We start from the raw sequence: 27,199 nt of genomic DNA, 5'->3' as shown, positions 1-27,199 counted from the left end.
TGTATTTCTGTGGTGTCTGTTGTAACTTCTCCTTTTTCATTTCGGATTTATTGATTTGGGCCGTCTTTTTTCTTAGTGAGTCTGGCTCAAGGTTTCTCAATACTGTCTACCTTTTTAAAGAACCAGATTAGTTTTGCTGATCTTTTCTATTGTATTTTTAGTCTCTATTTCCTTTATTTCTGCTCTGATGTTTATGATTTCTTTCCTTCTACTATCTTTGGATTTTGTTTGTTCTTCTAGTTACTTAGGTGTAAGATTAGGTTGTTTACTTGAGGTTTTTCTTATTTCCTTGGGTGGGCTTGTATCACTATAAACTTCCCTCTTAAAAGTGCTTTTGCTGCATCCCATAGATTATCCATTGTTGTGTTTTTGTTTTCATTTGCCTCCAGGTTTTTTAAAATTTCTTCTTTGATTTCTTCAGTAATCCATTAATCATTCAGTAGCATATTGTTTACTTTCCACGTGTTTGTCTTTTTTGGCAGTTTTTTTTTTCTTGTCATTGATTTCAAGCCTCATGGAATTGTGGCTGGAAAACATGCTTGATATGATTTCAATTTTCTTAAATTTACTGAGGCTTGTATTGTGGCCTAACATGTGTTCTGTCCTGGAGAATGTTCCATGTGCACTTGAAAAGAACGCATATTATGCTGCTTTTGGATGGAATGTTATCTATATATCTATTAAGTCCACCTGCTCTAATGTGTTATTTAAGGCCAGTGTTTCCTTATTGGTTTTCTGTATGGATGATCCATCCATTGATGCAAGTGGGGAGTTAAATTCCCCTACTATTATTGTGTTACTGTCAATTTCTCCCTTAATGTCTGTTAATATTTGCTTTATGTATTTAGGTGCTGTTATGTTCGGTGCATATATGTTTAAAATTGTTACATGTTCTTGGATTGATTCCTTAATCATTATGTAATGTGCTTCTTTGTCTCTGTTACAGTCTTTATTTTAAAGTCTATTTAGTCTGATATAAGTATTGCTACCCCAGCTTTATTTTGATTTACATTTGAATGGAATACTTTTTCCCCATCCTCTCACTTTTAGCCTGTATGTGTCTTTAGATCTGAAGTGAGTCCCTTGTAGGCAGCATATTACATGGTTTTTTTTTTTTTTTGGTCTCCATTCAGCCCCTCTATATCTTTGATTGGAGCATTCAGTTTATTTACATTTAAAGTAATTATTGATAGGTATGTACTTATTGCCATTTTGCTAATTGTTTGAGGGTTGTTTCTATAGCTCTTTATTGTTCCTTTCTTATTTTTTTCTTTTCCCTTGTGTCTTGATGAGTATCTTTAACGTTGTTTGCATTAATTTCTCTTTTTTCAGTGTGTATGTATTACAGGTATATATATATATATATATATATATATATATATATATATATATATATATATGATTGTTTTAAGTTGCTGATCTCTTAATTTTAAATGCATTTTAACAACCCTGCATTTTTACTCCTCGCCCCCTCACTACTACTGTTTTTGACATCGTATTTTACATCTTTTTGTTTTGTGTACCCCTTAAGTTCCTATTGCAGATATAGATGTTTTTATTACTTTTGTTTTTTAACCTTCTTACTAGCTTTGTATGTGGTGGATTTACTACCTTTACCAGATATTTGCCTTTACCAATGAGCTTTTTCCTTTTGTAATTTTCATGTTTCTAGTTGTGGCCTTTTCTTTTTCCCTTAGAGAAGTCTCTTTACTGTTTCTTGTAAAGCTGGTGCTGAACTCTTTCTCCTTTTGCTTGTCTGTAAAACTTTTGATTTCTCCATCAAATCTGAAAGAAAGCCTTGCCAGGTAGAGTATTGTTAGTTGTAGGTTTTCCCCTTTATCACTTTGAATATATCATGCCACTTCCTTCTGGCCTGCAGAGTTTCTGCTGAAAAGTCAGCTGATAGCCTTCTGAGAGTTCCCTTGTACACAACTCATTGCTTTTCCCTTGATGCTTTTTAATAATCTAGCCTCTGTCTTTAAGTTTTGCTTTGCCATTCTAATTACAATGTACTTTGGTGTGGTCCTGTTTGAGTTGATCTTGTTTGGGACTCTCTGTGCTTCCTGGACCTGGATGTCTGACATTCCCAGGCTAGGGAAGTTTTCAGCTATTATACCTTCAAATACGTTCGCTGCCCCTTTCTCTCTCTCTCTTCTCCTGGCACCACTATAAGGTGAACATTTCTATGTTTTATGTTGTCCTAGAGGTCTTGTAAACTGTCCTTATTTCTTTTCATTCTTTTTTCTTTTTTTGTTCAGCTTCAGTGATTTCCACTACTCTTGTCTTCCAGCTCACTGATCCATTCCTCTGTATCATTTCATCTACTGTTGATTCCTTGTAGTGTATTTTTCATTTCAATTATTATATTCTTCACCTCTGTTTGGTTCTTCTTTATATTTTCTAACTCTTTGCTAAAAACCTCTGACTTCTCACTTTGTTCATCCATTCTTCTTCTGAGATCTTTGACCATCTTCACAATCATTATTTTGAATCCTTTATCTGGTAGACTGCCTATCTAGCTCCACTTCACTTAGTTCTTCTGGAGTTTTATCTTTTCCTTTGTCACTTCATTTTGCCTAAGTTGCTGTTTTTATCTCTATGTATCTGATAGGTTGGTTATGCTTCCTGACCTGGGAAAAGTGGCCTTTTATGAAGATGTTCTCTGAGTCCCAGCAGAGCACTCCCTTCTCTCTGGTCACTACAGCTATGTGTTCTAGGGGTACTCCCTCTGTTGGCTGCATGGGTACTTCTGTTGTGGTTGGCTGTGGGTGGCTACTGTCAGTCTGGTTGGTTGCTAGGCCTTGCTTTGTGTGGAAGCTGATGACCACTCTTTGGTGGGGCCAAGTTGTGAAGCAGCTGACTGTGGAAGCCCGGGGAGGGGGCCAGGGTCCCAGGGCTAGTGCTGGCTCACTGGTGAGCAGAACCAGGTTCTGGGGTGGGTGGTTGCAGGGTTAGGGTTCCCAGAGCTAGTGTTGGCCTGCTAGTGGGTGGGGCCGGACCCTGACATTACTGGCTATGGGTTCTGCAGTGTCCCAAAGCTGGTGCTTGCCTGCTGGTGAGTGGGGCTGGATCCTGGGGCAGAATCAATGTAACAAAAAGAAAAAGACTCACAGATATAGAGAACAAACTAGTAGTTACCAGTGGGGAGAGGGAAAGGTGGAGGGGAAAAATAGAGTTAGAAGATTAAGAAGTACAAACTAGTATGTGTAAAATAAATAAGCTACAAAGATATATAGCATATGGAATATAGCCAATATTTTATAATAACTTCAAATGGAGTATAATCTCTAAAAATTTTGAATCACTGTGTTGTACATCTGAAACTAATATAATATCATAAATCAACTACACCTCAATTAAAAAGAAAATAGAGGGACTTCCCTAGTGGGGCAGTGGTTAAGAATCCACCTGCTAATGCAGGGGACACGGGTTTGATTCCTGGTCTGGGAAGATCCCACATGCCATGGAGCAACTAAGCCCATGCGCCACAACTACTGAAGCCCGCGCACTTAGAGCTCATGATCCACAACAAGAGAAGCCACTGCAATGAGAAGCCTGTGCACTGCAACGAAGAGCAGCCCCTGCTCACTGCAACTAGAGAATGCCTGTGCACAGCAATGAAGACCCAACACGGTCAAAAAATAAATTAATTAATTAAAAAAAGAAAAAAGTTTAAAAAATTAAGAAAAAAAGAAAATAGAGATCTGCTTTTTAATTATTAGAAAATAATAATGACAATGACATTAATATATCGTAGGAAACTCACTATTTTGGTTTCTATGACCATGGTGACTATCAGCCAGGCTAACATGTGGAGGAAATGACTGAGCCCATCCCCAGAAATCACTTGCCTTGGTTGATTTTCACATATTTACCCAAGTGAGTATATGAATATGCAATTACACTTACACTGCAATCAGAGTGATACTTCAAAATACATATTTGATCATGTCATTCCACTGCTTTAAAAAACTTCCATTACTTCTCATTTCTTATAGGATAATATTCAAAATCCTAAACTAAGACTAAAACACCGCAGTCCATTCTTGTTTCTACTGCCTCGCTCTGGGACACTTTCCACCTAGCTTCCTGACCTCCAGATATCAGAGCCTTCTTTCCCTTCCATTAGGATACCACTGTTCTTGGAGTCTTTGCAGAGGTTATTTCCTTGCCTGGAATGCTTTTGATCTCTTCTTTTTTGCCTTCTTAACATCTACTGTCCTTCAGAAATTAGCAGCAAGGTCATTTACTCAAGGTGTCCTTCACTGATTTCCCAGCCCTTCTGATATAACAGTTCTCTATATTTTCCTTGATATTTTATTCATAGTAAATACTATATTTTTGTGTGATTACTTGACAAATGTTTATCTCTAACTCATCTGCAAGCTACATAAGCAGAGACTTCATTTCTTTTTTACTTACCATGGTACCCCTAATGTTATTTACTATACCTAGTATGTATTAGGCATATAGTTATTTGTGGTATAAATAAATATATGAACAAATATAGGAATATCTCAGAATACTGAAATAAATGATGAGACTTTATTATATGAGTCAATTTTTTTTATGTCCAGACACGTGGATAATTAAGTACATTTTACATGCAAAATATTTTATCAGTGAAATAATATACAGTGGTGATAATGCAGCTTAGGTCCCCTGGGAAGTGGACCTAAGATAGAAACATGCATGCAGGCAGTTTATCTATTGGGAATTTCTATCTGGATGAGGACCTGTGGGAGTGGAGAATGAAGCATGATGGACAGAGGGAGAAGTTGAACTCTCGGCAATTCCAACTAATGTCTCAGATGATACCTCCAGGGACCTCTGAAGTTGGGATGGTCCCTCAAAGATATCTTGAATTTAGGCAAGTGCCAAACCTTTATGGTCCCACATCAATCAGTTATTGGATGTGCATTACCTGAGGAAGAGGAATGACCCTTAAGTGAATAGCTCTCTTTAGCCAGGGGCAATTTCCAAAGAGTGACTCAGCAAAGTCACTCTTCTGCCAACACACCCAGCAGCTGTGAGAATGAGTACCTTAGTCTTAACTTGCAGGGAAGGGTGGGAACATGTGAGGCACATCAGACATTCACTGCAGTTGACCAAAAGAAAGACTGAATAATTTCAGTAAGGTTCTGTCTCAATCCCAAATATAAACACACTTGAAACTATGACAGAGTAAAACCTCAGCAAGAAAACCAAGAGACAGCTATTAACTGCCAGCTGCTGGGATTATGGTAAATTTTGATTGTGAGAGAGAAGGAACAAGCCTGAGAAAAAGGCCTCGAGGTAATGACAGAAATTCAGGGAATATTCATTCTAGGGGATATTTTTCCCTTAGTTTAAGTCAGCTAAGTCTATAAACCTCCAACTCACATTGCATTTTACCCCAAATCATTCATAGTCAACCATACCCCAATGGTGTAGTTCTGGAATATGAGCATTGGAGAACATATCTTTAAACATTTAACGTGTAACACTGCATGGTGTTTTGCAATGTACAAAATACTATCACATATCACATATTTTGTCATTTACCTCTCATAATAATCCCATTCATTTAAATCACTTACTCAAAATCACTATGTGACAGTATGAGTTTTTGAACTAGTGGCTTAATTTTTGTGATGACAAGGACATTGTCTTTACTGTACACTGAGGTATCACTAATGCCTATCTCAGGGCCTGAAAAAATAGCATTCAATAAGTAATCATTGAATACATTTGTGACAGGAATTTATATTTTCTCTTTGTTATCTGTGATTTTTATGGCATTACATAATATATATGCATACATATAGCACCCACATGTGTGTATGCATGTGCACATGCAGGCTTATATAGGATACATGGCATATGCAGCTGAATAAATTATACCATGTTTATTCTATAAAATAGGACTAATATATACATTATTACCTTTTTGAGCAGGAATACTTGATATATTTGAGCCCAACTGATTTTTAGTCATTATCCTCTTGGTCAGTTTGGACAGGAGTTAATCTGGCCTTAGAAAATCAGATGTGGGGGCTTCCCTGGTGGCGCAGTGGTTGAGAGTCCACCTGCCGATGCAGGGGACGCGGATTCGTGCCCCGATCCGGGAGGATCCCACGTGCCGCGGAGCGGCTGGGCCGTGAGCCATGGCCGCTGAGCCTGCGCGTCCGGAGCCTGTGCTCCGCAACGGGAGAGGCCGCGACAGTGAAGAGGCTCACGTACCGCAAAAAAAAAAAAAAAAAAAGAAAAAAGAAAATCAGATGTGGGAATAAAGGTTTTATGCTAAATCAAAGGCTCTGACTTTTTGGAAGAAAATCATCTTCTAAAGAATGTTTTTTTTTTTTTTTTTTTCTTTTGTGGTACGCGGGCCTCTCACTGTGGCGGCCTCTCCCACTGCGGAGCACAGGCTCCGGACGCGCAGGCTCAGCGACCATGGGTCACGGGCCTAGCCGCTCCGCGGCATGTGGGATCTTCCCGGACTGGGGCACAAACCCGTGTCCCCTGCATCGGCAGGTGGACTCTCAACCACTGAGCCACCAGTGAAGTCCCCAAAGAATGTTTTAAAAATTGCTTAATCCTAAACTAAAGAGGGGAAATAAAAGCATATGGAAATCTAAATTTTTATTGTGTTTCCAAAATCATGGTACTGAATAACTTTCCAGAAATGAAAGATGACTCATAAGCCTTCCTTCTGATTATGGTAATAATAATAATAATATTCATTTGTGTAATGTAAATTTTTAGGCTGAGATGCATTTTGATAAATTTGTACACTATTTGATATGCTGTCCCTCTAAAGCCTACAAAAAATTAACGTGGAACACCTGATATTTGACTGTGCTTCCAGACGGAGGGACAGCTTGACAAGTGCCATCATAATTTACAACTTTAAAAAAGTGTAGTGTGAATGCATTTGCAGTAAGCTTTACACAGCTTGGATTATTTACAGGTACAACTGTGTTTAATGTAGAATTTCAACGGATTTAAAATATTACTAGATTCCATCACTGATCATGGAGTATAGGTGTGGCATGTGAGCAATGTGATTATATGCCTTAATTAAATATCTCAGAATAGGATACCTGTTTGGTGAGATTGAGAGGATGGTAAAATAACATTTAAATTTTCTATTTGATTATTGAGTATCACTGAAGAAGCTCTCACTTTGGAAAGACAGCATATTTTGGGCTTTTATCCTCTATGGTGGTTTAGGAGAATAATAATCACATAAAATCAAAATGGAAATATAGTGTCTAACTCTTAAGGATAACTTGGACAACTAAAGTATGGATTGCTAACTGATAAGATTTGTATTACTGTGCAACCTAAAACAACACATAAATCCATATCTCTGGTGGTCCGGAAATTGACTATTGAAACTTTCTGGTTAAACTGGAGAAGGAATCATACATATTAAAATTATATATATCATATTATATACATATTATATGTGGATAAATGCAGACATGTGTATATCTCTTTCTATCCTTCTAAATATGTGTATATGTATGTATGATATATGTGTGCATATATAAAAAATATCTCCAAGAAAGAGGATATAGATGACTTTGGTGGTGAGTAAGGTATGGTCGTAGGACGATGAAGGAAATCAGACTTTGGAACTTTACTCCATGAAAAGAAAAGTAGTCAGTTTGACACATTTTAACTAGAAAATCATTGATAGATACTATGATTTTACTTCCCAGGACTAAGTGGAACATTGTGAAGAATATATGGTAAAGTGAAACTGTAAAGTAAAACTAAAGTTTCTAACATGAATTGCTTACTGCATAAACTAACTTTAGGATTTACTGAGTTTATTCAGTCACCTAGTATTCCTGGTCTGATGTTTCAGTCCTGGCCTAGACACTGAATATTCAGTAGGCTACCAAGCCAGATGTGGACCCTCCCTTCCTTGTGCTTACATTCTAAACAGAAGACAGATATTAAACAAATCACACTCAAATAAATATGCAAATAAAATCTGACAGGGCTATGGAGACAAAAATAGGGTGCCCTGGAAGAGAACAACAGAGACAGGGTGGGTCTAATTTTGTTGGTGGTGGGGATAGGTCAGGGAAGGTTTCTCTGAAACCTAAAGTACAAGTAGAATGGAGGACATGTGTAAAGGGAGAAAAGTGGCTGGAGAATGGGAAGGTTACTTTGTGGCTGGAACATAATGACTCATGGCAAGGGTAGCCCTAGGTGTGGTTGGAGAAGAGGGGAAGAGCAGGTTATTCAGAGGTCACTATGGGTTTGTATTTTATTCTGAATACAGTGGGAACCACTGAAAGATTTATGCTTTGTGTGTGTGTGTGTGTGTGTGATAAGCCAATCGATACTTTTTAAAGCTCAATCTGGAGGGAAGAGGGGTAAGAGTAGAAGCTGCAATACCAGCAGCTTGGATCTTGGTGGATGCAGTGAAGAAGGAGAAATGAAGAAATGTTCCAAGATGCATTTAGGAGGTTGAATCCTGAGAGCTTGGGATGCATTAAATGTGGGAGAAAAGGGGAGTCAAGAATAGTCCAAGGTTTCTATGTAACTTTCTACTTTCTCTTAATATACTATTAGATTTAAGAAAAATGTATCTAGCCTCTATCCAGGTTCTGGACGGTAATCTGATGGTTTGTTTAAAGTAGTCTTCCCAACCACTCAAGGTAGTGAACACTCACACCCCAGTCATTCTGTCCTAGTCCTCTAATCTTCCAAGCAGGCACCTCAGTATCCTAGTAGTTTGCTCACTTCCTTACTCTGAGTAAAATTTCCATGAGACTGATGTGTCTTCTTGAAGACTATGTGTAGAGCACCTAACACAGTGTTTGGTAATTGAAAATGTTTACTAAATATCTGTTGAATGAATGAAAATGTTTAATAAATATTTGTTGAAAGAATAATGATAAAGAGGAAATACTAGAATCCAAGATGCTCACTATCTAGCCAAGAGGACTAAGAAGTGTGATAAAAGCCTTAACAGAAGTAAGCAGGACGAGTTACAGGAGAAGAGAGGACGATGGAGGGAGAAAGGAGGGACGTCTGGAGTACAGATACACTCAAAGATGAGGAGAATATTTTCTGGATTGAGACTGTCTCTAAATGAAATCTTTCCCCTCTCCCCAGCAAGCTCTAGAACAAAACATAAAGAACAATTCTTCAAAAGAGCTTCACATTTTAGAACAATTTTTAAAAATAGACATTAGAACGGACTGCACTGCAAAAATACAACCTTGATTTTATACCACCTACAGGACTTGCTACTTGCAGCTTCTGTCTGTAGAAATTTTTGCTCACTTCCATCCCGGGCCCCCTTTCTCTTCGCCCCTGCCCCCAGGGATTGTCAATTCTCAGAAGACCACTGACCTTGCCTGCTCCCGCCTATTTGCTGGATGGCCTGAGGAACATTTACTACTATCTTATCCCTGAGGAATTCTGAAGATGCAGCTGCCCATAAGACAATGTCTCTGCACCTCGCAGGGCTCCTGCGGAAGGAGAGAAAAGGAGTAATTAGTTACTTAGAGCGCCGACTGTTTTTACCTTTAATCCCATCTGGCCCCTACGTACCTAGCTCAGCCTTTAACAGTTTACAGAGCAAAGGCCAGTCCCCAGAGCGAGCGCTCTCTCCCTCCCTTCCTTCCGAGAGTAGAAGGAAAACAAGCTTCTAGGCTGGGGGGCGGAGGCGGGAGACAGGGGGCGGGCTCCTCGGCCCACGGTGCGGCGCGCGGGGAACAGCGGGGCCGAGCGCGCAGCCCCGCCCCGGGGGCGTCACCGCCCGGAGCCCGCCCCGCCCCCGCGCCGACTGCCTTCTGCTTTCCACTTCCGCGGGCGCTCGGGCAAGCTGTTTCTTTGCTCTCCGGCTGGAGCCTGAGGACGCGGGGTGGGTTCGTCTGTAGGAGACTCCAGGCTGTGGGCAACGCCATGGCCCCTGTGCTAAGCAAGGACGTGGTGGACATCGAGGTACCGACTGCGCGTGGGCTCGCCTAGGGAGGGCGGGGGACGCAGCTGGCGGGTGCCCAGAAGGCCGTCGCGGCCACCGCAGGGCCGGGGAAAGTGGGAGAGGCGGGAAACTTTGCCTCCGCGGGAGGTCTGCGGGGGAGGCGGACGAGCGAGGAGCCAGAGACCCGTGTGGGCTGGCAGGGAGGGAAGTGGGGGGCCCGCGACGGTAGAGGTGTTCTTTGGCTTGGGACCTGGCTGTTTACTTCGGAGTGGGGGTTAAAGAAGTCCCTGAGTGGCAGTGACTGAAGAACCACGAGTGTTCGAGAGAGATGGATTTTCTCAAAGGAGCGCTTATTTCTCACGCAGTCTATCCCGCACCTTCCCCTTTGCCCCTGTAAGCGTTTCGCCTTTCCGGACACCTTCAGTCTGTTGCCCCACCTCCAGTCGCGGAATAATGCATATTTGCAAAGCATAGGAATAAAGATCTGTGTGTCAGCTATAGCAGCCCCTGCTAGCATTAGTATTGCTTATGAAAATAACATAGGGAAGAATGGGATAAGGTATTGAAAACATGAAAAATACAGTGCCTTCAGAAATACAAAATAAACTGTATTTTCCTCTCGTCAAGTTTTTGATTCTCTCTTGCACTCTGTTTCTGTAAAAATGTCATCTTTCTTCCTGTGAATAAAGTCCTCCCTGAAATACATGACTATTTCCTTTGACTTCTCCCTAAGACCTTTATGTATGCGATGAGACAGATATAATAACAAACAATGATTTTAGACGTACTAACCCAATGTCAGCACTTTTGAGCTAAAATAAACTGCTTTATAGTTTTTTGTTGTGTTTTGTTTGGGGCTTTTTAAAATTTGAGTCTCCTACGCTGGTAAAACGTGTATGTGCATGCCTATGTTTTCCTTAGAATGAAAAAATTTTCCTTTCCTTAGTCCTTTCAGTGGCTTAAGTAAAATTTTAAAACCACCTGTTTGCAGAAGAGCTGCTTTTTGCTATTGTGTTGCCACTGTGTTATCTGTGTCAGTGATTGAAGGAACTTTGTGTTCTGTTTGGGGGATTATAGTAGTGTTTTCTCCAGATTCCATACATTGGTTTGAAAAATCCACTCTAGTAATAAGAGCCAAAGTGTATTATGTGGACATGTCTACTTAATTTACTTGTAGTTTCTCTTGTGGATAGTTTACTTTTTCATATTGATCAATATGATATATTTAACCCAGTATTTATTCATGCACAGGGTAAAAGATACTTGACTTACGTCATTGTCCTTTTTGGTCCTTGTTACTTTGACTTCACCAGATGTCCCCTCTCCCCCCCCCCCCCGCCCTTTTGAAGCTAAGTCAAATAGTACGTTTCTGACAGTGTTAGGTAGTAGTGATGTACTGATTTCAGAGATAAGAATGTCAGAGGGCAGATGGCTTTTGAATTTATCTGTATCTCTTTTGCAGTTGTCCATGAAATCAGTTCATAACCATATTACACTAAGGAAAAAGATGCCAGTGAAATATTAACGACCAGCTTAATTTCATGAAATGTTTTGACTAAGACCATTTAAGAACGTCAAACCCTCACATTTACTCCCCTTAATCTAAGCTTAGTTGGCTCAATATTACTTGATATAGAATAGTGGCATTCAAGCTTTTTCACCTTTTATGTAGTTATATATGCACCACACTTTAATCAGTAACATCTTTCATCATTCATGGGAATTTTCTTTTCCCTCATAGTAATACCCATGATTCAGGAGCTAGAGTACCATGAAAGGATGTGAAATTAATCATTAAAATATAATGCAGTGAGGAAAAATACATTAAATCTAGAGGAACACATCCAAGCATAGATGTCTCAGGTGATCCTATTGACTCACCAAAGCTCATTTTTTTTTTTTTTTGGAAGAGTCGGAATGAATTATGAAGTTTCAATTTTCTATCAAATTTGAATGTATACATTGGATTTGCCTTTTTTGAATGAATTCTTTAAAATCATTGTCTAGAGATTGATCTGCCTGTGACCATTGCCTTGTCTCAAATATGTGGAGAAGAACGTAATCTTTAAAAAAAATTATCAGTATAAAACAGTAAGTGTTCAGTTGATAAATGTGAAAAGAACAGAAGGTGGTGGTGACAAACCGCTATAATAGTGACTAAATTTTCTCCTTAAGCTACCTATAGAACCTCAGGTTTCAGTGAAGCAGCCAAGAAATATTTTTGTTTCTGGAGAAAAAAGTTATTGAGGCTTACAAAGTTGTTTTGTGTGCTCACTCCATATTTCTAGCCTCAATCCAGTAGCGCATCAGGGTTTGAAGGGTTGGGAGCATAGAAAACAGTCAGAAGGTCACCAGACTCCAAAACTGAAATAACCCTGGGCCAGAAGATAGGCATAGCAAGAATGCATTAGTAGGTAATAGATACTAGGCAATAGAATCTAGCTCATATACTAAAAAATTATTGTAATTGTAGTAATGGTAGCAGATGTATGAGAAGTCAGACATTTTTCCAGACCTATTAATGTGGTTCAGGGCCTGGGATCTGGAGCAAACTGCCTGTGGTTGAGGTCTATGTCTACCCCTTTTTAGATAGGTGACTTTGTTTAGGTTACCTAGCTTCTCTGTGTCACATCTGCTAAGTAAGGAAAATAATCATAGACAAGATAATAAACAAGATATAAAATAGACAAGATATAAACATAGACAAGATGTAAAATTAATAAATAAATGTCACAACTTCACCTCTTGTTAGGAAAAGGACAAAACATGTTAAAAAATAAAAATATAGAACAACTGTCTTAGGAAAATCACTGCCTGTGAAATAACTACTATTTTAAAGTTCATTAATGGTAGCTATATACTTTTAAAAGTTATTTTGCTTTGTGGGCTTACTTTCTGGATATAGCTAAATTTTGGCAAGAATGACTTTTGAATACAAATTCTCCTGGGAAGGTTTCAAGAAAGGTGAATATCAGACATTGATCACTTTCCCTGACCTCAGCAATACCTTCACAATAATTCATTTAGTTTGAACTGACAGCTGGTCTGTTGTCAGTATCTGCACTTTTAAAAGCAAGTAAGAATGATTTTGGAAGAGTTCACTTTTGTTCAATGTCTTGTTCCCCTCCACTGACATGGGTAATTGAGAATTTACTGTAAAAGTATAGCAGAATGAAAATGTATGCAGGTACAGTGGGCTTTTAATTAATTCTTTGGATATTAGTATTTTTGGTAAGTATTTATAGCTGAACTAAATTGCTGTCCACCCCTTTACTGTTTCTACAATCCCAAGTCAAGGTCTATTCTTAGAATTATCAGTTAATGACTCATAAGGGGTTATAAACTCATTTCAAATTTATCTTGAATAAAAAAAGGATTTCAGTCCAATGTCCACAAAATCATAATGCTTTTAGAGTTAAATAGAAATAGTTTCTGAATTACCGATACTGTGACTTCTATTCATTTGAGAAGATAATCTAGAATTTTCTGTGTTTATTAATTAAGAAAATAATAAAATGATGGCTTTGGGAAATGGCAGTATAATGGAAACAACTTGGAGAAAGTAACTTTTCAGGAGAATTTTGAAAACAGGCTTACGAATTGGTAGAGATAGCAAAAGGTATTTCAGAATGCCCTTTATCATAACTGCTTTTGCCCCTGGGGAGGGAGGAGGTGCATAGATCAAAGGAGAGAATAAGGATTCAACTTTGCAGAAGTTATGGGTTATTTATTTATTTATTTAAACTTAAATGTTTTTTACTGCATCCATTTTTGTCTTCTTCCTTTTATTGATTGGGCACCACACATCTCTGGGAATGCTATCTTGACTTGCCAAGCCTTTTAAAGCATTAAAAAAAAATTAAAAAAAAAATTTGTGAGTTTGAGTTGTTAAAAATGTGCTTGTTCTCCTTATTTTAAGCTGTCCCGTGGACAATACTTAATTTTAAAGTATTTCTCCTTTCTAAGGAATTTAACTGGGTGGTAGAAATGTGTCTGATTATGTGATTTGGAAAGTTACTCCAAATTTGGAGAGTTATTCCAATGATAGCTCCTTGTGGTTTTAAGGTACTGCACATTCCTATAGTTAAGGATGGTTATGTATGTATTTCATTAGAGTTTAAAAAAAATTTTTACCTCCTACACATGAAGTAGATGGCTAGTTTCAGTGGTTTAATTACAAACTGTGAGATTAATGACTAATGATGAATCTATCACTAGGGAGATTTTTAGATTGGATCTACTTAATCTTAATCATAGCAGATAGTGTTGACCGCTTAATTGTTAAAATGTGCTAAAATTCAATAGTCTCCTTTCTTACATTCTAGAAGGAAAACCCAGTTTTGGAAAGCTCTACATTTACAGTAAGGAATTAGTTAGAATACTAAGAGCTCTAGTCACAATGCTGAGATAACTGGATGATCATTAAGCAATCATACCTTTCCTAAACTGTTGGAATACAGCATTTTACCAAACTCTGTATATAAACAAGCAACAACACAAGAGCTGAAAAATAGACCTTCCAATAAGGTAAACATGTGTGGTCACTGTGGGAGAATTCTAGTAATTAGCATAAAGTTAAGTCACAAAATTAGAAACACTAAAATTGAAGACAATGAGACTAAAAAAAATCATCATGAAATAATGTGACAAAGGAACTGTAAGAGATTTGATATAGTCTAGGCTTCAGTGTGGCCAAAGAGATCGAAAAGTAGAGTTGGCCAATTTGCTTTTCTGCCTCTTAGCTAAATGGACACAATGATACATAGGAGGAAGAAATCTTCAGTGCTTAAAACTGTAAGGAAAGTTCTGTGTCATTTATATCCTGCCTTAATTAAAAAATATTTAGTAAGGCATTCTAAGGTTATAAATTTATCTGTAATCAGGATTTTGATTTTCGCATGTGACATGTTTGCCTTCTGGACTTCATTTGCTCTTAATCCTCCATGTTAAGACAGAAGGTATTTTTTGGCCTCAAACATCAATAATGTGGGTGCTCACAGATATCCTGGAGCCAATTATACTACTGATAACTCTTAATAGGATTATGTCTTTCCTGGGGTTTATAATTATAACTGCTTCCATTGCTTTTAATTAAAATGTTATACTAGTAGATAGGAAACATCTGTATTTAACTCAACATATAACTTCTTTCAGACTCTTCACCAGACTCTTATCTATATATTGATGTTAGGAACTCATTATTATTATTATTATTATTATTATTATTATTATTTTTTGCGGTATGCGGGCCTCTCCCTGTTGGGGCCTCTCCCGTTGCGGAGCACAGGCTCCTGACGTGCAGGCTCAGCGGCCATGGCCCACGGGCCCAGCCGCTCCGCGGCATGTGGGATCTTCCCGGACCGGGGCACGAACCCGTGTCCCCTGCATCGGCAGGTGGACGTTCAACCACTGTGCCATCAGGGAAGCACAGGAACTCATTATTTTTGTATAAACATTTTTATTTTGTATTTCACAAAATCAAGCTCATTTCATGGTTAGTTTGAAAAATAAACCAAAACAAAAAAACAAAAATTGCGTTAAAACAGTCCTGGGTTCAAATCCTGGCACTATTATTTTTTTATTTGTGTGATTGTGGTCAAGTTGTTTCCTGGACTATCAATCATTTCTTCCTCTGTCAGTTGGTTTTAATCTTAATTTATTTCGTGCAATAAATTAAGTATTTAATTTATTAACTTTAATTTAATTTAATTTTATTTAATAAATAAGGATTAATTGGAGTCATGTACATATAATGCCTTAGACAGCATCTGTTACTTAAAATATGTGCTTTTTGAATGGTAGTAGTTATTGTAAATATTACTATTGCATATATCATCTGTGTTATGTAAATGTCATTTGGCTAGAATGTTGTTCAACTCCAAGAATTAACTAGTGGTATCAAAAGCTGTTAAAATATGTGAAGAAAGGGAGAGTTAATGAAGTTAAAAGAATTATGAGTGAGGCTTTATTACAGGTGAAATAATTTTGTAGACATGACTTATGAGAAAATTCCTGAATTCTTTTGGTCAGTATTACCAGTGAGATGGGGGAGTTTTTTTAAAATTCAGGTCAAATTAAAGAGACCCTCTTCATTTTGAGTTTTATTTCTATTTAAAAAATATTTTTAATGCCCACTGTATTACCAACCCTCTAGTGTAAGCTGCAGGAGATTCAAAGGAAGTATGTGGCACAGGCTTTGTCTATATAGGATTATCCACATCTAATTCTCTGGGGAATAAGATTCAGATTCAGCATTGACTGCTCTCCTACCCCCTAACCCTTGCTGTTTTACTGCAGTGTACATATGGATTGATTTTTTGGTGTTTTTCTGAGTGTTTTTGTGACTAGATCAGGCCCAAGCTTTGGTGAAAATGATTTCTTGGCATTCTCAATGATATGTAGAAGGGATTGGTGTTATCCTTTTCTGAAAAGAAATCCCTATACAATTATTTTAAGAAAAAGTGTCCAACTCCATATCTCTTTGTGTAAACTGGACTAAACTTATAGTTTCTCTAAGTGAGCATATTAGCTTCAAAGAAAGTTTCTTTCCGGACTTCTAAGCATCCCTGCACACACTATATTTGTATTTATAACTTTTTTAATTCCTAGGACGGGGGGAATTGGAGATCAACCTATTTTGCACAAGGAAAAGATAAAGTGTGCCCTTTCTAAAGGATGACTCAGATAATAAACTTTTTATACTAGGTTATAGTAATTTAATTTCTTTGAGGATTTCAACTTGGTTGTATAATAGCATTCTCACTGTCTTCTACCTCTATCATGATAATTAAAGACAGTCCGTGTCCCTACCTCCCAGGTGCTTGGGAATTTATATTATGAGTGCTTATGAATGTCCCCTTGAGGCACTCCTGGCTAGGCCACTTTGAAGAAAAATCTCTTCATCAATAATGAAGTCCTGAGGGCCACTTCTCAGGGGACCCACACAAAATTACATGTCAACTCCAGGCCTGATTTATACAGATGGTGCTCAAGGATGGAGCCTGACTGTACTTCTCCCTCCCCCAATATTTTATTACCTACCACTCTCTGCTGATCCTCCCCATGCCCTTCCCCACTTTCACCTCTCTCCCAAAACTTCATCCTCCAGTTTTCAACTTGTTTTACCTACTCAAGATTGACTCATCTAAGTAGATCTGTTTGTTTAGTCTTTGTGAAATCCTTTGAATGATATTAAAAATTGACCATAGTAGCATGTTAAAACTTTAGAAATGTTAGTATGTTTAATTAAAGGCCATGAGGAAATCTTCAGAAAAACAATAGAAGATAATGTGTATTTACTATATGTTAATTAAAATAAGCATCCTGGGATAGGGGCCAAACCTGGAGATATTTTTGCTCCATAAGTGAGATCCCTTGCTGTCTGACCTTGTGGAAATCATTCAACCACTGTGAAGAGTTTGCTGATTCCTCAATGAGTTTGCTATTGATCAGTCTTTTACGGATGGTTTGTGATACAGTATGGCAATGGTGAAATCGTTTGGAAACGTGACCTGCTGCAGGGTGATCATATTAAGGAAATGCAAGGTAGTGGTGTAGAGCTACTGTATTTTACATGCTAGGTAGGATTAAGTGCACCATTTATACCAGCTATATGGATTTGATATACTTATTCACCTGATTTTTAAACTTTCTTCATGCTTGCCTGCTTCCTTTTCTTTTTTAATCAAATGAATGAGTTAAGTCTAAATCTCTCCTGAGCACACAGAAAAAGTCCGATCCTTCTTTATATGGCTGGAGTTCTGTGAGGGTGATCTGGAATTAATAAATTCATATTTTTATGGGCCTCCCTGGTGGCTCAGTGGTTGAGAATCCGCCTGCCGATGCAGGGGACACGGGTTCGTGCCCCGATCCCGGAGGATCCCACATGCCGCGGAGCGGCTGGGCCCGCGAGCCATGGCCGCGGAGCCTGTGTGTCCGGAGCCTGTGCTCCGCAACGGGAGAGGCCACAACAGTGAGAGGCCCACATACCGCAAAAAAAAAAAAGAAAAAAATAAAATTCATATTTTTGTGTATCTGTAGAGTGATGCTATCTATATTTAACTAGGAATTAGGACCAGAGATTCCAGAAAGGAATCAGTTTCTCCAGTGTGCTTTTTGATTGATAACTGTCAATGGAAACTGGAGTACAGATAGTGGATCCCCAGCCCCACAGAAATTCAAGTTACCTTTCTCTGACTCTTTGCACCACAGTATCCTCAAAGCTTTGGGAATATTCTTCCAAATGTTCTTCCATGACAGATTTTGGGGAGTGCTGGTGAAAAGTTTGAAATCCTTGGTAATTCAGAGAAGAAAAAGTCATTCAGTTCTCTTCACAGATCCCTAGGATTAAAGCATAACAACATTCACAGCAAAATACTCTTTATTGGGGGTTAATTTTCATTAATTTAAAAAAATTTTTCTAACTTAATTTTAATTATTTTTCATGATCATTACAGAAGATTTAAAAGATGCAAAAAAAAAGTGAAAAGAAGATCCCAAACATACAGTCACACCACATGAAACAGTCATGCTGATAGTAATTTAGTATTTTCCTATACATGAGGTTTTTTTCCCTAACTAGTTTAATCACATATAATGTTCATTTAGGTATAGTTGATTTACAATATTGTATTAGTTTCAGGTGTATAACATAGTGATTCAAAATTTTTATAGATTATACTCCATTTAAAGTTATTATAAAATATTGGCTATATTCCCTGTGCTGTACAATATAACCTTGTAGCTTATTTATTTTATACATAGTATTTTGTATCTCTTAATCCCCTACCCTTATCTTCCCCCTTTCTGATTCCTTCTCCCTACTGGTAACCACTAGTTCTCTGTATCAGTGAGTATGTTTCTTTTTTTGTTATTTTCATTCATTTGCTGTGTTTTATTTTATTTTTTGATTCCACATGTAAGTGATAACATACAGTACTTGTCTTTCTCTGTCTGACTTATTTCACTAAGCATGATACCCTCAAGGTCCATCCATGTTGTTGCAAATGGAAAAATTGGCAAAATTTCATTCTCTGTTTTGGCTGAGTAATATTCCTATATACACACTCACGCACACATGCACACACACACGTGCGCGCACAACCCCACCCACCAGCAAGCAGGCTGCCTTAAGACCCCCTGAACCCACAGCCTCCGCTGGGCATGGCCCTGTCCATCAGAGGGCCTAAGACTTGAGGCCACACACCACAGAGCAGGCACTAGAACAGGGACACCCCAGCGCCCTTCAACCAGAGACTCAGGGACCCAGCTCTTTCCTCCAGTGGACACATACTAGTTCCAGAACCCCCTGGGTCCCACCCCACCTACCAGTATGTGGACACCAGTCCCAGGTCAGTTGCACCTGGCAGCCTGCCATGGCAGGACCCAGCTCACCAGCAGGCCACCACCAGCACTGGGACCCAGTGGGCCCTGATCCCTCGTACCAGCAGGCTAACACCAGCTCTGAGAAACCTTGTGCCCCCTCAGCCAGCCACCCCAGGGCTGGCCACTCACCAGTGGGTTAACACAAGCCTTGGAACACCCTGGGGCCCTGCAGTCAGAGACCCTGGGACTTGGCTCTGCCCAACAGTGAGCTGGCACTAGCCCTGGGACCCCATGGGCCCTGGACCCACCTACCAGTGTCCAGCACAAGCCTCAGGCCCCGCCAACCCTGGCCCCACCCACCAGCAGGCCAATATCAGTTCTGAGATATCTTGGACTCCTCAGCCAGCTGCCCTGATTTCCAGCTTCACTCACCAGCACACCAGCACCAGGTCTGGGACACCCAGAAACCCACAGCCTGCTGTGTCAGGAACCGGCACCACAGACTAGCAGACTGACACTAGATCCAGGAACCTTAGCGCTTCATCCACCCACTCCAGAGCCTAGCTCTGCCTACCACTGAGCCAGTACTAGTTCCAGGACCCCCTGGGGTTCCACACCCAGCTGTCTTGTGACCCAATGCTGCCGACCAGTAGCCAGCAGCCTCTGCACAAGGCAAGGCCTGGCAACCAACTGGACGAAGGGCTGGCCACGCCTACCAGGCCATCCACAGTAGTCAGCCTGCCACAACAGACGTACCCATGCAGACTTCATAGAGGCACCACTAATGCATATAGCTCTGGTGATCAGAGGGGAGTATACTGCTGGGATGCATAAGGCATCTCCTACAGAAGGCCACTTTTCCCAGGTCAGGAAACATAACCAACCTACCAGATACATAGAAATAAATACAGCAACTTAGGCAAAGTGAGGCGACAGAGGAACATGTTCCAAACAAAGGAGCCATGTAAAACCCCAGAAGAAAAACTAAGTGAAGAGATAGTCTTCCAGATAAAGTGTTCAAAGTAATGATTGTGAAGATGATCAAAGAACTTGAGAGAAGAATGGATGAAGAAAGTTGAGAAGTCAGAGGTTTATAACAAAGAGAAAATATAAAGAGGAACAAAATAGTGGTGAAGAATACAATAATTGAAATGAAAAATCCACTAGAAGGAATCAACAGTAAATGAAATGATACAGAGGAACAAATCAGTGAGCTGGAAGACAGAGTAGTGGAAATCACTGAAGCTGAACAGAAAAAAGAATGAAAAGAAATGAGGACAGTCTAAGAGACCTCTAGGACAGCATCAAGCTCACTGATATTCCCATTATAGTGGTCCTGGAGTAAGAGAGAGAGAAAGGGAAGAGAACATGTTTGAAGGTATCATAGTTGAAAACTTCCCTAGCCTGGGAAAGTAAACAGACATCCAGGTCCAGGAATCACAGAGAGTCCCAAATAGGATTAACCCAAAGAGGACCACACAAAGACATGCTGTAATTAAAATGGCAAAAATTAAAGATAGAGAATATTAAAAGCAACGAGGGAAAAGCAATGAGTTATGTAGAAGGGAACTCCCATAGGCTATCAACTAACTTTTCTGCAGAAACTCTGCAGGCATAATATATTTAAAGTGATGAAGGGGAAAACCTACAACCAAGAATACTCTACCCAGCAAAGCTTTCATTCAGATTTGATGGAGAAATCGAAAGTTTTTACAGACAAGCAAAGGAAAAAGAGTTCAGCACCACCAAACCAGCTTTACAAGAAACGTAAAAGAGAGTTCTCTAAGGGAATAAGAAAAGGCCAAATTTAGAAACATGAAAATTATGAAAGGAAAAAGCTCATTGGGGAAGGCAAGTCCACCACATACAAAGCTAGTAAGAAGGTTAAAAGACAAAAGTAGTAAAATCATCTATATCTGCAATAGGATACACAAAACAAAAAGATGTAAAATATAATGTCAAAAGCAGTAGTAGTGAGGGGTGGGGAGTAAAAATGCAGGGTCGTTAAAATGCATTTGAAATTAAGAGATCAGCAACTTAAAACATATATATATATATATATATATATATATATATATGTATTGCTATATATAAACCTCATATTAACCACAGACCAAAAATCTATAATACATACACACACAAAAAAGAGAAGGAATCATATATAATTTTATATTTGCTTTTTTATCCTGTCAGAAGTATTTCCCTACATTCTTACTAACTTTTTAAAAGGCAGCATGATTCTCTGGGAGTGGAGATACCAAAGTTTATTGAAAACATTTATTATCAGACATTTGTTTTTAGTGTGGTTATTAAAAATAATGCTTCAACAAAATTCTTAAAATGTTGTAAATATACTTGAGAGGGTGGCTTTAATGATTTGTAGTGCATTTCAGTTCTGCCCTTCTAACCTACAATGATTCAACTGAATTAAGCATCTTTAAAAAGTATTTTTTAAATGGAAGTGTCTCATTATTGGGTACAAAGACAGAAAGGACAAAATGGAATTGGAACCAATCACCCATTTGCCTCATCCTCCCACCACTGACACAAGGCTATGGAACACTCAGGCATCTGGATGTCCTTTCCTTTGATGTGGATATGACTTGATTTGCACTCAGTCCTGATCTGATGCTTATTTCTAGACTGTGGCTTTACTGCCTGGTGGTGGTGCCTTATTTTTTCTGTCCTGGGAGAACAGGATGAGTAAGGTTGGGATTCAAGTTGTTATCTTGAATGAATAAATCTCAGGATGTGATTGCAAATGAATAAATGTAACACCAACTGCAGATGTCCCAACATGTGACCAAGGATGGAAACTTTTACATTGTAGCCCCACCTTCAAAATCACTCTGTCAGGCCAGATTCTCAAAGGATTCTTTCACCTTAGGTCTTTACATCAGAAGAAGTAGTGTCTGTCTGTGTGTGTGTGTGTGTACACACAAGCACATGTATGTTTGCAATTTTTTCCTTTTTCTTTTCCTCATAGCACTTAGGAAGAGGAAAGGGGCAGTTAGTGTAACTATTTTTGCCTCAACACAGTTTTCTCACATGACAAATTTAATAAAGCAAAACTTTTTTTTTGTCTTAGATGTGTTAACCAAAATAACTTAAAAAAAAACATGTTCTTTTCTTTATTTTTATTTTTCAATTTTTTAAATCTTTTGGCTGTGCCTCGTGGCATGTGGGATCTTAATTCCCCAACCAGAGATCCAACCTGTACCCCCTGCATTGGAAGCATGGAGTCTTAACCACTGGACCGCTAGGGAAGACCCCAAATAACTTTGATTTGTGCTTCATTTAAAGCTAAAATTTACTTGCAACCTGAACTCTGAACATTGGTATGCTTAAGCCTCTATATTTTTTGAAAGAGATAAAAACATTTGTAGAAGAAAATTCTCATATGTTCATGAATATTACTGCCCATCACCCCTTCACACCAAAACTAGACAGTAATAAACAAAACTTTAAAATATTTTTATACATGTTTAAGATCACATTTTCATGAAAGGATTCTAGAAGAGAAATTATCCAGTGCAGGTATGACTATTTTAAGGATTTGAAATATTTTTGAGTTGTACAAATTCATATGGCTGCTATCAGTGTATGAATGTGTATGAAATGATACCCTTGAAGGTTAATATTGATTTTTAATTTTTAAATAAACAATTTGATGAAAACTCCTGTCTGATTAGTTCAATTTGCATTTATTTGAATATTGTAAGTTTGAACATTTTTCCACATTTTAAAATAGTTTGCATTTTCTTTTAAACAAATTATGTTAACAGAATTTTAATGTAATAATAAAATAAGAGAAAATAAATACAAATAAGAACGGTAGATATCACCGATTTTAAGAAAATTAAGTGCTAATGAATTACAAAATCAGAACAAAACTAATGCTATTTTGGAAATATACCATCCACTAAAACTACCCTCAGATAAATTCAGAAACGGCAGTAGATCAGTAGACTTAACCTATTAAAATATTTATTGGTAATATGTAATGGATCATTATTATTTATTTAAATTGTAATGAAAGGGTAGCAGGGATTAGTGATTAAGAGTATAGGCTCTGGGGCCTCCCTGGTGGCGCAGTGGTTGAGAGTCCGCCTGCCGATGCAGGGGATACGGGTTCGTGCCCCGGTCTGGGAGGATCCCATATGCCGCGGAGCGGCTGGGCCTGTGAGCCATGGCCGCTGGGCCTGCGCGTCCGGAGCCTGTGCTCCGCAGCGGGAGAGGCCACAACAGTGAGAGGCCCGCATACCGCAAAAAGAAAAAAAAAAAAAAAAAAAAAAAAGAGTATAGGCTCTGGAATGAGAGCGCTAGTGTTTGTATCCTAGCCCTGCTACTTACTAGTTTTTGACCTTAGCAAATAACTTTAACTTTCTGTTTGTTTCCTTGCCTGAAAAGTCGGGGCAGTAATAGTACCTATATCATAAGATTGTTGTATGGTTGAAGGAAGTAGTGCATATTCAGTACTACATATTTTTAATAGTTCTAACGCATAGCAACTGTGTAATTAATGTCAGCTGTTAAAATATTAATAATGGCTACTAATTATTGTTTTGACTCCAGCGGACTTTGTCTCTCTGAAAATATGTTGTTTTGATATTCTAAAAACACAGAAATCTACTTTTTTTGTTTTGTCCATTTAAAAATATTTATAAATTTCTTACTATATGCTAGGCACTGGTCTAGATTTCAGAAACACATCCGCAAACAAGACCAAAAAGATTTCTGCTCTCAATAAAATTGCATTACAGTAGACGAGTAATAGACAGTAAAAAAACAAATGTGTGGTAGTTTTAGACAGTATGATGAGTTTTGGTAAAAGTAAACCAGAATAAAATGATGCAGAATGACTAGTAGAGCCTTCTTTATATGTAGCAGTCAGAGCAGGCTTCCTTATGGAGGTGACTTTTGAACTCAAACCTGAAAGACCAGAAGTCTGCCATGGCTTTTGAGCTAAAAAAGAAAGCAAATCAAAGAGGTAGGATAGAACTTAGTTTGAAGAGCAAAAAGAAGTAACTGGTGTGAGGGAGATACAGGTGTTGTATGTAATGGCATTAAGTTTGAAATCCCTATTGAAATCCCTTGAAATCCCTGTTTGATATCAAAGTGAAGATATCAGATAGGCAGCTGGAAATAAGCATCTGAAGATCAGTGAAGCAGTCCTAGTGGGGATGGATATTGGAGAATTATGGGGCTAAGACCACTTAGAGACAGTGGAGCTAGACAAGGGGCTGAGGAGTCTGGTATCACAGAGACCAGGGAAAGAGGAAGGATGTGTTAAAGTCAGCTGTCTTTATTGCTGTTGCATAAAGATTCTTTAGTTTGTTAACATGTTGAAATTGTGAGCTTGACAATAGCTAGCTTGGAGGAAGGAGCCAATAAGAGTGGACTGAGAAGAGAACAGAATATAAGGAAGTGATAGTATGACCAGTGACAACTCTGGGGAAATATTCTGCTGTAAAGAGGAACATGGAAATGGGGAAGTAGCTGGAAGGGGATAAAAGAGCATATACACATGTTAATGGAAGAGATTCAGTGGAAAGAGAAACCAGTGTTGAATATATAGGAGGGATAATTACACGTATGAAAGGATTCTTTTGGTGAGGGGGAATAGGATTGATAACATAAGTATTAGAGTAGAAAAAAAGGTAGAGAGGTGGTGTATATTGGGTGGTGGGAAATTGAGGGAGTTCCCATCTGATGGTTTTTATTTTCTCAATAAGCGTATGAGGCAATATCGTTAACTGAGGCTAAGAGGAAAATGGAATATAGATTTGAAGAACAGATGAAAATATGAATAGATTTTCTGCAAAGTGGGAGAATGGAAACAATAAGAAAGTACAGTAGGATTGTTAGGCAGTGTTTGTTTTCCATTTGAACTTTGTCAACAATTTAACTTGAGAACAGTGAACATAATTGGGAATTCTCCAGCCACTTGTAGCTGCTTGGGTAGCTAGAGAAAGTAGTTAAAGGGCTTAATTGGGTTCAGATTTGCCTGGGCAATGACGTCGATGTGAGAGAGGGGAAGGGAGTTAAGGGTGTTTTGAAGATGAGGGAAGTCAGAATACCAGGGGTGCACTCAGTGGATTGGCAGTCTCAATAAGGTCAAAGAGTTTTTGTAAGAGGGAAGAGTATAAAAGGTAAAGATTAGAGTGGTGTGTTTGAAATAAAGCTTTTGGAGGTGGTGCAATAATTAATAACAAGGCTAAGGGAGATGGTGGCTGAAGTGATGTGGAAGAAAAAAAAACTGTTGGTGAGACTGTTGAGTAAGAGGCAGATGCTGGATAATCTAAGTGGCTGTTGAAGTCACTGGACTGCTGAAAAGAATGGAGGGTATGGAAAGAAAACTCGATGTTAAATTTTCACTGAATTTGGGCAGAGGGTGGTGTGGTGACCAAGGAGTTGGTAGATGGCAGGAAGGCAGAGTTATAAGGAGGAGAATACAGAGGAAAGATGATGTGAAGATACATGAGGAAAGATGGCCATATGACTACGGAGGCCGAGATTGGAGTGATGCATCTACAAGCCTAGGAATGCAGAGGATTGTCTGCAAACACCAGAGCATCCAAGAGACAACCTACAGGTTTCAGAGGAAATATGGCCAGTTGACACTTTAATTTCAGACTTATAGGCCTTAGAACTGTGAGCCTGTTGTTTTAAGCCACCCAGTTTGTGGTATTTTTTAATGGCGACCCTAGCAAATGAATACAGATTTTAATATGAATTGCAAAAAAGCTGGGATATTTGTGGAAGGAAGCAAGGGAAGGAAGGATGAGATTTTGGAAGTAGAGATAGCTAAAGTTTGTAAAAGAGAAGATCTTTATTAAATTCACATTCATAGTTTAAGGAAGTAATTAGTGTTAAATATCATAATATATTTTAGAGAACCCTAAATATGCTATTAAAGTCCTAGTTCTGCCACTGTATAGCTTTGTCAAATTAAGCTAATTTCTGTATCTATAAAATGGAGATCATGATCATTGTCCTGTCTACCTCATACTATTATTGATTGGAACAAATGAATTAAGAACAAATGCATCTGGAAGCTGATATTATCATGAAGTTCTTTAACTTACAGACAAGTACAGTCCTTGTATGAGGGGAAAATACGTTTATTATCAAATATGATGAAGAACCAAGTAGATACATTCTAAAATCTACACTAAAAATTAAATATGTATTTTTCCAAAGCTAAAGTTACCAACAAGGTATATACCTTCATTCAGTTTTATAAGTAATTGTTAAGTATCTGCTATATCGTAAGCTCTACACTAAGTACCATGTGGGAACTGGCTAAAAAGATAAATGCGTTTCCCCTTAATGAGCTTATGACATCAGAATGGAATTTGAAGCAAATTCACAAATAAATATAAATCAGGACAGAAAGTGAAAAGTGCTTGGGTGTGATGGTTCAAAATTATGGTGTTAGAATTAAAGTATGCATGTTATAAATCCACATTCATGCAGCTTGGTGATTTAGCTTTACACTATTTTCATTTTATTAAATAAGTGATAATAAAGAGATTCATGTAAGTTGTGTTATAATCTCCCACCTTCACTCCAATCTCCTGTAATTCAGGGGCCAAAAATGAGTTAGGTGTCTGTTTCTAGGGACAGGTAGAAGAGGGCTCTCCTGGCTGAAATGGGTCAAGTGTAAGACAGGTGTAGGGACAGGTAGAAGAGGGCTCTCCTGGCTGAAATGGGTCAAGTGTAAGACAGGTGTAAGTACAGGAGCTGGCAGTGTTAGAGTTAAGAAGGGTGAATGTGGGTCTGTGTACTCACAGCACTTTTTTCCTCCCTGCCTTACTTAAAAACATGTTTCCAACCTTACAAAGATATATTAGTTTCAGAAATGATAAAACCAAGGGCATAGAAAGGTTAAATGGTTCGACTAAAGTCAGTAGTGAACTGGAAACTAAAATCTATGAATAT

General features: G+C 38.5%; 1 protein-coding gene across 1 annotated transcript in view; it reads left to right on the top strand.

Annotated features, from left to right (window-relative positions):
• Positions 1-9,811: 9,811 nt before the first annotated feature.
• DPYD (dihydropyrimidine dehydrogenase) overlaps positions 9,812-27,199 on the top strand; it is an 820,949-nt gene continuing 803,561 nt past the window's right edge. Inside the window, exon 1 of the mRNA XM_060090168.1 lies at positions 9,812-9,951. Within this exon, the coding sequence (XP_059946151.1) occupies positions 9,913-9,951 (39 nt within the window). The 5' untranslated portion in view covers positions 9,812-9,912. The remainder of the gene's footprint in view (positions 9,952-27,199) is intronic.

This window comes from Mesoplodon densirostris, chromosome 2 (assembly GCF_025265405.1).
Source record: "Mesoplodon densirostris isolate mMesDen1 chromosome 2, mMesDen1 primary haplotype, whole genome shotgun sequence".
In the NCBI taxonomy this organism is placed as follows: Eukaryota; Metazoa; Chordata; class Mammalia; order Artiodactyla; family Ziphiidae; genus Mesoplodon; species Mesoplodon densirostris.
The sequence above is the reverse complement of the archived record's forward strand: the minus strand, read 5'-3'. Positions and strand labels throughout refer to the sequence as shown.